The sequence below is a fragment of the Echiichthys vipera genome (genome assembly GCF_963691815.1).
Source record: "Echiichthys vipera genome assembly, chromosome: 11".
Taxonomy (NCBI): domain Eukaryota; kingdom Metazoa; phylum Chordata; class Actinopteri; order Perciformes; family Trachinidae; genus Echiichthys; species Echiichthys vipera.
Genome location: NC_139836.1, coordinates 10,493,929 through 10,505,588, shown reverse-complemented (window position 1 = coordinate 10,505,588; position 11,660 = coordinate 10,493,929). Strand labels below are relative to the sequence as shown.

The 11,660-nt window shown below is 40.9% G+C and overlaps 2 protein-coding genes across 2 annotated transcripts; both read left to right on the top strand.

Annotated features, from left to right (window-relative positions):
• Positions 1 to 3,534: 3,534 nt before the first annotated feature.
• atoh7 (atonal bHLH transcription factor 7) lies at positions 3,535 to 3,966 on the top strand (the record flags this gene model as incomplete). The annotated part of the gene is made up of 1 exon (XM_083923499.1): positions 3,535 to 3,966. One exon carries the CDS (start codon positions 3,535 to 3,537, stop codon positions 3,964 to 3,966), a length of 432 nt encoding a protein of 143 aa, XP_083779625.1.
• Positions 3,967 to 6,569: 2,603 nt separating this feature from the next.
• pkd2l1 (polycystic kidney disease 2-like 1) lies at positions 6,570 to 11,648 on the top strand. Its single transcript, XM_083922675.1, has 15 exons — positions 6,570 to 6,849; positions 7,109 to 7,222; positions 8,185 to 8,312; positions 8,429 to 8,682; positions 8,768 to 8,992; positions 9,076 to 9,304; positions 9,383 to 9,553; positions 9,648 to 9,829; positions 9,919 to 10,039; positions 10,126 to 10,224; positions 10,315 to 10,436; positions 10,518 to 10,635; positions 10,720 to 10,853; positions 10,978 to 11,119; positions 11,349 to 11,648. The coding sequence occupies exons 1-15, from the start codon at positions 6,576 to 6,578 to the stop codon at positions 11,460 to 11,462; spliced, it is 2,427 nt and encodes an 808-aa protein (XP_083778801.1). The 5' UTR covers positions 6,570 to 6,575; the 3' UTR covers positions 11,463 to 11,648.
• The last annotated feature ends 12 nt before the right edge of the window (positions 11,649 to 11,660 follow it).

Here is an 11,660-nt window from a genome sequence, read left to right as displayed (position 1 = left end):
GTGATTTGTTTACTTTGATGGAAGAGGTAGTTTTAATTTTGCATGCTGCGTGGACAGCACCTGAAATACCTCTGCTCTATTTTTAGTGTCTTTTTTCAAAATATAATGTGGACCAACACGGCTCCTGGGGAGCTACTGCCCTGCAGGTTTTAGGTTTCTCCCTGTTCCAACACACCTGACCCTAATGATTATCAAACCTGTGACAGGCTTCAGCTGCTTGATAACAAGCACAGCATTGGACTCAGGTGTGTTGGAGCAGGGAGAAACCTAAAACATGCAGGGCAGTAGCTCTCCAGGAGCAGGGTCGGGCACCCCTGATGTAGACCGTATTAAAAGAGGTTAATGTAGTTTGCTCTGACATTCAAGTGGGTTAAAATCTAAATTTCGGCCGTCATTGCTGAGAGCTTGTTGCCGTAGTCAGAGCCCTATTAGCTTAAACTGATGCCAAATTCAAAACAAATAGGAAAGCACAGAAGCCAATTAAGCATTGCTAATCAGTCCAATTAGAGGGGAAGAGAGTTCAAATAGGCATAAAATTACATTCACCTTACGTGACCTAATTATACTCCGGGCCTCATCTGACCAGCTGCCAGACCTACTTGTTAACCGGGTGCTGTATGTGTTGCTAATACACATATGTATTGGGCTTCGATTGAGTCGGGTTTTGGCTTTTAAAATAAATGTTTTCAATTTAATGTGATTTTCTCTATTTCATTAATACACTCATAGCTCACTTAAACTGAGTATACCGTGGTGTTTCAATTTTGTTTTACATTTTCTAAGTGCACTCAGCTTGATTCCTGTAGTATCGACACAATAATAACAGTCATTTTTTAAGTTTGTTACAAAACCAGCACTTAAAGTCCACATATTGGAAACCAAAAGTAGTGGCACACTTGTGATGTGTTCCTCTATGCTCATTAAGTATGGTCTTATACACGCTGCTCTTTTACTTTAATCCTGTCATAATGAGATTTATCAAGTCAAACCAGAGGGAACCCTTTCTTACACTTTCTCCTGTACTGAAACATACGCTTTGTGCTCTAATCTCCATTTCTCCATAAGGAGAGCTGGGTTTATGAGGGTACATGTTTCTGTCAGAGCAGACGGGTCACTCCTCAGTCGTAACATATGGTTTTTGACAGAGAGCAAGGCTCAGTCATCGGTGCTCAGACAAGCCAATCATGGGAGAGGTTGTCAAAAAAAAAAGGAAAAAAAAGAGTGGAAGACACGGAAGGGCCGGGCCACGTCTGAGACGAGGCCCTCAGACAAGACAAGCAGCAGCTGGCAAACTACATCAATCTGTAATCAATGAACCAACTGGTAGATGGGATTATATGCCTAATTGCACAGCTTACCAGTCCATCCCAAAATGACCAGACAGCATCAGCTTGTGTCCATGACCCAATACCAGAGACAGGCATTATTCTAGGCCTCCAGCAGTGATTAATCATTCATAACCTGCCTCTACAACCAAGCTGCAAGTTCTTCAGAACACAGTGACAGGAGCTGATGACACACCAGAAAATAAAGCAGCATTCAGATCATTTACTTAAGTAAAAGTATCAAAACTAGTGTAAAAGTACCTGATTATCAGATAAAGAAGTATTATTAATTTTTTTAATGATACACTAATGTGTAAACAGTATCCTGATTTTGTAGATGGTCAAGACTGAACTAATATGATCAGAGTTTTATGTTGTTGGGTGTTTTATAACAACTACGGGCTCATTATTTTGTTTGTAGAGAAATTAGTTCAGCAGTTACAGCAGCTTAGGAGAATATTTCTCTTCAAAAAGTGTTGGAGTAGATTTATAAAGCTATCTTTTGCATCTTCTCTCAGATAGACGTGCAATTTAATGGATTCAAAGCGCAACAGAGATTGTTATCAGAATTTCAAATAAAAGGAGTAAAGGAAAATATGACCTCAAAAGTACAGTTGTCTTTTTGTGTAGCTGTGTGTGTCTACAGTCAACAGTGTGTGTGTGTGTGTGTGTGTGTGTGTGTGTGTGTGTGTGTGTGTGTGTGTGTGTGTGTGTGTGTGTGTGTGTGTGTGTGTGTGTGTGTGCGTGCTCAGATCTATCCTTCTGAATTACAGAATTCTGTGTTGGCAGATGGGACAGACAGACAGACAAATTATTCTGTCTGTCTCATTTTTCTCGGCCCACCACACAGATCAATTATTTATTTCACATGTGGTCCCCAAGTACAAAAGGAGCATTAATGCATCCCACATGCTGTGAGTCATAAGGAGCACAGCACTGATAAACACCCTCTCTGACTGATGCACCTTTAATATAAAAAGTAGAAGATTATTCTGGTATTGTACCTGTTCACAATCTGCTCTCCAAACCTCAGATGGAGCAGTAATCTGTACACCATCTTGGCCCATATTGTTTGAGAGCCATAATCCCCCGATGTGCTGTTAAAATCCCTCAGGTTACAGACCTCACTTCCACTTCTGTTGCCTCGGGCTAATCTCAGATTATGGCTATTATCACACGGAGACCAAAAACATGAGAAGTGAAAGGGCACTTCTTGGTGGCTTATATAATTTCATCAAATCTAATGGATTTATAGCCATGGTGCTTCCAAATCTGTATCTAATCTATAAATAAAATAAATATTAAATGTTTCTGAGACACAGCCAAATATAACAATGACAACGAGTCACGCATTTATCAAATGTTCTTACAAAAAGATTAAATTAAAAAAAAAACATTTTAAAGTGTAAAATATATATTAATTAAGAAACAAAACAATTCATTATAGAACGGGGTGATTTTCCAGTTTCAGTATAGTACATTTTAAATGAGATATTAAAAAAAGTCCACTGGTGCCCATATTACCATTCTTGCAACATTTGTGTCGTTTTAATTCATTGCTTATACCTGACTGTATTGATAGTATCATGTTACATTCAAAATGTAACTACGAGTTCAATCCTTAATAGTTTTTTTTGTGATTTTACATAATAATACCCACAATCTTAGCTGTTTAAAAGTTTGTTTGCACCATCGGCTGTGGTTAGTTGTTGTTACCAGATGGTAGACTTTTGGTGTTTGTGACACATGGCCCTGAGTGAAGCCACGGCCAGTTAGCCCAGCCCAAGATAATTGGAATTTCATTAAGGTTTTGTTTGTGTGTGTGTGTGTGTGTGTGTGTGTGAGAGAGTGGGTGTTTATGAGTCTGCATGGGTGTGTTCCTCTCTATGCAATATTGAGGATGGGTGAGGGTGGGGCAGGGACTCCACCTGCTGCCACCTGTTCATCTGCTCCTTCTTATAAAAGCTGCTCCATCCCTGTCTCCAGGATCACAGACACCTTGGACTCTTCAGGCTGACCACTATCTGGAGTTGCACATCTCTGACACAAAGGACACACATCTTGGACTTCGGCAAGCCTGGAACACTGAGGAGACCTCTGAGGACCCCTGAAGCTGAAACTGGAACCTTCTCTGATCAATCTGTTGACCAGTATAGCTGAGTCTTTCTGACCTGAGGACCATACCGGTTTGATTCTTCAACCAAAAATCATGAAGTCTCGGCGACCCAGCTGCACTGACTCTGGATCCGAGTCGTCAGAACCGGACTCCCAGAGCCCAGAGAAGTATGAGACTGCCACGAGGCGGCGGATGGCTGCCAATGCCAGAGAGAGGAAGAGGATGCAGGGTTTGAACACAGCATTTGATCGCTTACGTAAAGTGGTCCCCCAGTGGGGCGAGGACAAAAAATTATCCAAGTATGAGACCCTGCAGATGGCCCTCAGCTACATCATGGCCCTCAACCGGATCCTGACAGACGCCAGGAGACACAACGCGCCTCACAGGCAGTGGCTGGACCTGCAGTTTGACTGCATGCAGCCTGAAAACTACCCCTGCCTCATGGGGTACGACTCTCCCACTGAACAGGACTACATCCACTCGTCCCTCTCATACCAGTTCGATGGCCATCAGGTCCACGCATAAACCACTGCCGTTTGGTAGATAATCAGTCATGTTGTTGGATGTGAGTGACAATGTGAAAAATTCTCCTTCAATCCAGGAGACAGTAAATACATTTGTATTGCATTATTTTCTTTTTGTATTTATCTATCTTTTTGTATGACAATCAGAGAGGCTTCTATTTTATTTTGAAGTCTGTTTTATTTTTGCTAGAAAACCCAGCAATGTTGAGCATTTGTTTTGTTCAAAGTATAGCAATGACAGAAATGTAGCGTCATTATAATGAACACTAGATTGTGCTGAAGATGCAGGCGATGGTGTATTTGTTATCAGTTATTTTGATACGGTCCTAAAATGTTGTGCAATGTTCAATGGATTCTGAGAAAATCATTGTGGTCTTAGTTGCATTGTTAAATCAAATATGTAACTATTTTGTCAAAGTGTAAGAACGTGTTTGTAGAGTTGAAAAAGAGATGTTATTTTTCACATGCAGACCTCTATTTTGTTGAATTATAGTCTTCAATCAAAAATAAAAAACTATTTTGTATGAAAAAGCATTGCTATTGTTCTGTAATATCTTTTATCACAGTCATAAGATCATTATGATGGTAAAAAATGGGATTGTTTATCACAGAAAGATGTGCTTTATACTGTAGCAACATAGTTTATACAATCTTTAACTCTACAAAGCTGAATCCTTATTAGCATAATTTCCCTTGTGCATCCTTAAAACATTTTTATTTGCAATATATAACCATGACATACTGAAAATCCAAATAGTACATTTGACAGCGTTGATATAATTGTCTCATTTAACAAAAAACAACGTACTCTTATTATTAGAAAGCTCTGGCGTTGAACCCTCATAATCTCACTTTGTCCCCTTAATAATAAAACTTGAATCTAATAAGGGCTGTCAAAGAGAACAACTAATTTACAGCACATCCTTTGTTTAGTGTGTGTCAAGTTCTCAGTAGGAGCAGTGGCAGCTCATGTCTGCTGCACCGCGTCGCTCGGCACCCTGGGGAATAGATCATCCTTTTGTCCAGAGCTCCTGGGCTCTGAGATAAGACACTTTTACGTCAATGGGGAGCCATTGATTTATGTTGTGTATGTATGTATTCTATTCTCAATTGCCCTCTATGTAAATAAAAGATTTTGGAGTTTTAAAATATTAAACCAATTCAATTCTGCTACAGTCCAATGTAAGTAGGGATACACCATATGACCCACAACTGTCCATTGTTTGAGCTACAGCTACAGCTTTAAATGGTCATCAGCCACTAAACAGTGATTGTTACAGATTTGAAAAAGTTTGAATGGTGGCACAAGCCGCAGCTGATTAAGGAAGCCTGTGTGCCAGATCCTGCCACAGCTTCAGAGGGGGAGCAGAAATTAAACTCTATTGTGTGGTAATGGCCCTGTTCACAGCCGCTGAAGCATGAACAGCCATAGTTGGACCCAAACTCTATCTGCATTAAGTATAAGACATCTACAGCGGTGCATTAACTGTACTGTCAAAGGGCTAACACGATACATGCATCTTATTAGCGTGGTGTTGATTTGGGTTGTTATATTTGGAATTATGTGTCGTTTTTTTAAATGATGTCACATATCCGTCTGTTTGGTTTAATACCTCTAAGCGCACAAAATAAACAAGCACAGAAATACATGCAAAGATAAACCTGTAGATACATATCCTATATCAAATTATAGAAAACAAAAATGAAATACACTTAAGTGTTCATGAGTTTAACTAATAATTGATGTGATACGTGTTGCAGGAACTACGAGGTGACAAACACTGATACAGATGGTCATAATGATTCATACGCCACAATGATCCTTAATAAACGCTTTCCGACAGTTGGCGAGTTAAAAAAGAATAGACGGCAGAGTCAAAAGTGCGTAGTGGTAACGAGGCAGAGACCATCAGTGACACGGCAATTACACTCCTCATTAATTCAGTCACAGGCCGCTCACAATAGGCGACAGAAAATATCGACGTGCAATTAATTGATTTCCCTAATGTGAGCATGTTATTGGATGAGTTGTTAATCAATAGTGACAACAATGTGCTCAGCATGGAAGTAATTGAGAGGGCAAAACAAATTAAATTGCCTTTTAACTGCTGAATTATTCAGCCTCCAGCATGGCTAGATGTTCTTTTTTTTCTGAGACTCTTCACCTCTTCATTTGGTGGAAATGGTGGTGATGTGATACTGCTCAAAACTACAGAATAAAGCTCCTTAAATCTGGCGTACGTATTTTATCATGTCAGCTCTTGCCTGCCAGTTTGAAGGAGGGTTGTTATTATATTTGATTACATTTTATTCTACCAAATGCATAAAAAAAAGTTTAAATATGATGTGTTTGGGGAAAAACAGGACACAAGTGAAGTACGTCAATGTTGTGCAACAGTTACCATTTTATCACGTCAACGTCTCAACCTCAAGACGACAAAAGCTCCAGCAGAGGACCAGCAGCTCCTCCCTCAACACAGGTTATGTCATCTACTCTTTATAATCATCTGTCCAGCAGGTGTTCAGAAGCTGACCGCACTGCTCTGCTTCACTTTCCTCTCTGGTCTAAACACCAGCAGTCCACACAGAGACGCACAGGTATCGAATAGCATGAAGTGCCTGAACAACCGGGCCGACAGCCACCTGACGGGGCAGGTGGAGTTGGACAGCATGGGCAACGGGGCCTGGGTGAACCAGGGCTACTGTGGCTCCCCTCCACCCCTGCCCCGAGCTGTCAGCACCATCTACAACCCCCAGCCCCTCTTCCAGGGCTCCATGGACAGCATGTACAAACTGGAGCCTCCTGGATCCTTCCCAGAGGAACCTCCATCGGCCGACCAAAGTCTGGTGAAGAAACAAAGAGGCTGCTGCTCTTTTATCAAAGGTAGGGACTCTTTCAGCTGAGTTTACGACAGTGTTTCTGCTGTAACTGACATCTGTACAACTGAAACAGCTTGGGCCTATCAAATCAACCAATGTCTATTTCTTTAACTAAAATTGCTTTGGAGCATCTTGTTAATTCATTTAGGTCTTTCATGGAACATCAGCTACTGTATTTCAAAGTTGATACACTCTCAGCATGAACGGTCTTTAAAAACAGATGAATGAATAACTTCACACTAAATACAGTCGTTTGTCTGCAGGCTTGTGGGGAACAACACTGACTGAAAACACCATGAACAACAGAGAATTGTTTGTCCGAACCACACTACGAGAGTTACTGGTCTATCTGGTGTTCCTGGTGGATATATGCCTCTGTACGTATCCTTGTAACTGAATCCATTTATCCTACCATCCAATCTGCAATATTGATGTATATTCCTGACACTAGTGCTGGTCAAACATTATTAGTGCCGTGTTCGAACAGTATTTGCGTTGATTCCAAGTGCTTCTATTACATTCAGTAAATCACAGGAAAGTGTTTTATACACCTCAAGAATTAGATACTTTAATTAAAGTTGTGAAACTTGATTTAAGCTCAATTTTACATAGACTTATGGACGGATTTAATATATATTATGAAACTTATTGAATTGACATGCATGTGTGAAAAATACTTCCTGATACTGTAACATAGGAAATGTATGCTTTTCACACATTAACGGTCCATAATGTAACAGGGGGGGGAGTAGTAATTCAAATGTGTTTGGTGTTCCTGTATTTATGTCATCTACTTTAAGATATTTCATCCAAATATTTTTGGAAATACTGATTACTTTGAAATTCAAATGCTCACTGATTGTCAGGGTGTTACTGTATAGGGCACTTCAGATTGTTGATTTACACTCAAAAGCTCCCCCCCTTTCTTTAATGTCTACCACAAATGCCCTCCACATCCCTCTGCCTGAAAGCCATTGTCCAGCTGAGCATTAGTAGTGAAAGGGACATGGGCACTGCTCCCTTGCCTTTTAGCGATAAGAGCATTTAGCCTCGTCCATTGTTGCTTTGTATGGGTTAGATTTACATTGTTTGAAGAGGCTATTTGCGTCAGGCCAGCGTGTTCTCTCTTCAAACAAATTATAGCATCTAATCTGGATCCATTTTACCGCAGTGACATAAACACAGCCAAACAACGAGTCTTCAATGAGGCCTTGTGTGTCTGTTTCTGAGTTGTCTTATCTTAGACTGTTGAATGGAGCAACATTTACAGCTGAGCCTGAGCAAAGCCAGATAGGAATCACCGATTGGTCGTTAACAATGTGACTCCGTTGTCTTTCAGTGACATACGGTATGACCAGCTCGAGCACCTATTACTACACTAAAGCCATGACGGACCTGTTTGTGAATACAGCCGGTGAAAGTGGGGTGAAGTTTCAATCCATCAGCACTATGTCCGACTTCTGGACTGTGAGTTTCTCTCCTTCACTTCCTCCATGTTTACCGCAGTAAAGAAATCACTGAGAAATGAGAACATGTCATTTCTTCTGTGTGCAATTCAAACTCCATCCACTCTGTCTGAACAGTATGCCCAGGGCCCATTGCTGGACGGCCTCTACTGGACTAAATGGTACAATAACCAGTCCCTGGACAGCGGAGACCAGTCCTTCATCTACTACGAGAACATGCTGCTGGGAGTCCCCAGAATGAGGCAGATCAAGATCCTCAACAACTCTTGCAAGGTCCACAAAGACTTCCAAGATGAGATCACAGGATGTTTTGATGTTTACGATGACAAGAAGGAGGATGACCTTAGCTTCGGTCTCATCAATGGCACTGCGTAAGCCGTTGACTGTTTTTCCTAACAGGGTTACTTTGGGTATGCATTTTGAGAACTACAGCAAAACTGTCTTGTACCTCCGCAGCTGGACCTTCCACACAGAGAAAGAGGTCAAAGGTTCCTCTCACTGGGGCTTGCTGACAACATACAGTGGAGCGGGATACTATCAAGACCTGAGTCGCACCAAAGAGGAGAGTGCCATCACACTGAAGGAACTGGTGGACAACCTGTGGCTTGACCGAGGAACCAGGGCAGCCTTCGTCGACTTCTCCACTTACAACGCAAACATCAACATGTTCTGTATCATCAGGTAAAGAGCACTACAGACAATAGCAACTTGGCCCATTGATTGATTGATACCCATGCACTGGTTGATGAAAGTTTCTCTTTCAGGTTGGTGGTTGAGTTCCCGGCAACGGGTGGAGCAATCCCTTCCTACCAGATAAGAACAGTCAAACTGATTCGCTACATCACCAACTGGGATTACTTCATCTTTGGCTGCGAGATAGTCTTCTGTCTATTCATCCTCTATTACGTTGTGGAGGAGATTCTTGAGCTACGAATACACAAGCTCTCCTATTTCAAAAGCATCTGGAACATACTGGATATTGTTGTCATAATGGTAAGAAAATGTCATCCTTAGGTTTCCTTGTCTCTGATTTTGCTTTGCATCAAGAAGTAAAATGTTTCTCCTTCCCAGCTGGCCATCGTAGCCATTATATTCAATATTTTCCGAACCGTCAAAGTGGACAAATTGCTCGGCAAACTGCTGGAACAACCTGGTATCTACGCTGATTTTGAATTCCTGGCCTTCTGGCAAACACAGTACAACAACATGAATGCAGTGAACTTGTTCTTTGCGTGGATCAAGGTAAAGTACTAACATTTTTCACTCTAACACGTTACTTAGGAAAATGTTTTATAGCATCATCCCAGAGACTGTGTGTTTTCTTCTTGACCTTTAGGTTTTCAAGTACATCAGTTTTAATAAGACCATGACTCAGCTGTCCTCCACACTGGGTCGATGTGCTAAAGATATCCTGGGCTTTGCCATCATGTTCTTCATCGTATTCTTCGCCTATGCTCAACTTGGATATTTGCTCTTTGGGACAGAGGTTGAATCTTTCAGCACCTTTGTCAAGTGCATGTAAGAGACCTCCACAACAGCGGCTTGGCGGCAAATATTTCGATAGGATGATTGAGCATTAATGGATGAATCCTTTGTTCTTTCTGCAGCTTCACACAGTTCAGGATAATTCTCGGAGACTTTGATTACGATGCCATTGACCGTGCTAACAGAGTTCTCGGGCCAATCTACTTTGTCACCTATGTGTTTTTTGTTTTCTTTGTTCTACTGGTAAGTCTTCCCGCTACACTACATGTTGGATTATAGAAGGATGAAGTTTAGCATTCTCGTTATCTCTTCATGTATCTTTCCCTCAGAACATGTTTCTGGCCATCATAAATGACACATATTCTGAGGTAAAGGAGGAGCTCTCATCCCAAAAAGATGAGCTACAGATTACTGACATCATCAAACAGGTAAAGGCAATCGGATTCATGTATACAATCTATTCTATGGATACAGTTTTACAAGAATTACAAACAAAATACGTTTCTCTTGCAATTTAGAGCTATATGAAGACATTTACGAAGTTGAAACTTAAAAAGGAGAAAATATCAGATGTACAGAAGGCGCTACGATCTGGATCTGGAGAAATTGAATTCAAGGACTTCAGAGAAACTCTGAAAGGGTAAGTGACAGAATACCAAAATCCGAGCATATGCTAACTCAAGTGTTTAAAGTAAACCTCACCGCTCTGATGATCTCGTAGGATGGGACATGCTGATCATGAAATTTCTGCAGCCTTCTCACGGTTTGACAATGATGGAAATCAGATTCTAGACGAAGATGAGCAACAGAGGATGAAAATCGAACTGGAGGAAAAGAGGGTTTGTGTGATGTCTGCAGTTTTCTTATATATCGGCATGAGGACGCACAAAGCACAAAAACATTTTTTGTTTGTTTTGTTCCAGGATGCTCTTTGTGCTGAACTCAACAATCTTGGAGTGAATTATAGGAAAGAATTACTGGAGAAGCCTCCTGTTACATCCAATGAGCAGAAGAACCACTCCGGTCATACCTTTGTGGATCAGGAACACTTTCTAAGGTGGGAAGAGATTACATTTAACCTATGAAATGTCTTGAATTGTCTTGTCCTCAAACAAGACCAATTCATTTCATTACAATGGACGTTAACCAAAAACTGAATTACCTTTCTTTCACCATGAAAGACTGTCCACACAGGTTCTTCACCTTGAAAGCTCTGTGGCAGGCATCACATCCAGGATTGACTCGATTATGGAGAAACTGGGATTAAAAGAGAAAACTAAAGGGAACGAGACATCAGTTAAACTGACTGTGGCCAATAATGATGTGAGTATATGGAAAAAGGTTATTAGGATATTCTTAAACCTTGTTGTATGCACCAAATGCTTTATTTTTGTTTTGTTTTTTCTTGAGGGGTTATAAGTTCATGGAGCACACTGAGAATTTAACTGAAGCTATGTAACTGTGGCTGTAACATGAAGAAAATGTCTAATATTTTATCTTTGTTTTATTCTCATGAATACAAAATGTTTCATTTTCAATTACCCCTATCCAGAGTGTTGTCACTGCCTCAGATAGGAGCGTCCTGGTTTGTGTGGACAGAGGGACGGAGGCTGAGATGTCTTCGAGGAGAGCGGCAGACCGCTCCAAATCCAACAGTCGTATGTGATTAACCTCTGAGGAACAGGATCAGCCGACACGAGGATGAACGGGTCACACAAAAAACAATATGTTGTGCTTTACAACGTTCTAATGTTCAAAATAGGGTTGGGCGATAATTCAATACGATCATTTATCATCTTTCAAAGGAACCAATTGTGATGAAATCATATTATAGTGACACACACTTATGTCACCTGGATTATCT

What these genes read in the sequence shown, in the direction of transcription:
- pkd2l1 (XM_083922675.1), top strand. Translation starts at nt 6,576, where the DNA reads ATGAAGTGCCTGAACAACCGGGCCGACAGCCACCTGACGGGGCAGGTG. An exon ending in CTGCTGCTCTTTTATCAAAG is followed by an intron (nt 6,850 to 7,108) that starts GTAGGGACTCTT and finishes GTTTGTCTGCAG; the next exon opens with GCTTGTGGGGAACAACACTG. An exon ending in TTCAGAGAAACTCTGAAAGG is followed by an intron (nt 10,437 to 10,517) that starts GTAAGTGACAGA and finishes ATGATCTCGTAG; the next exon opens with GATGGGACATGCTGATCATG.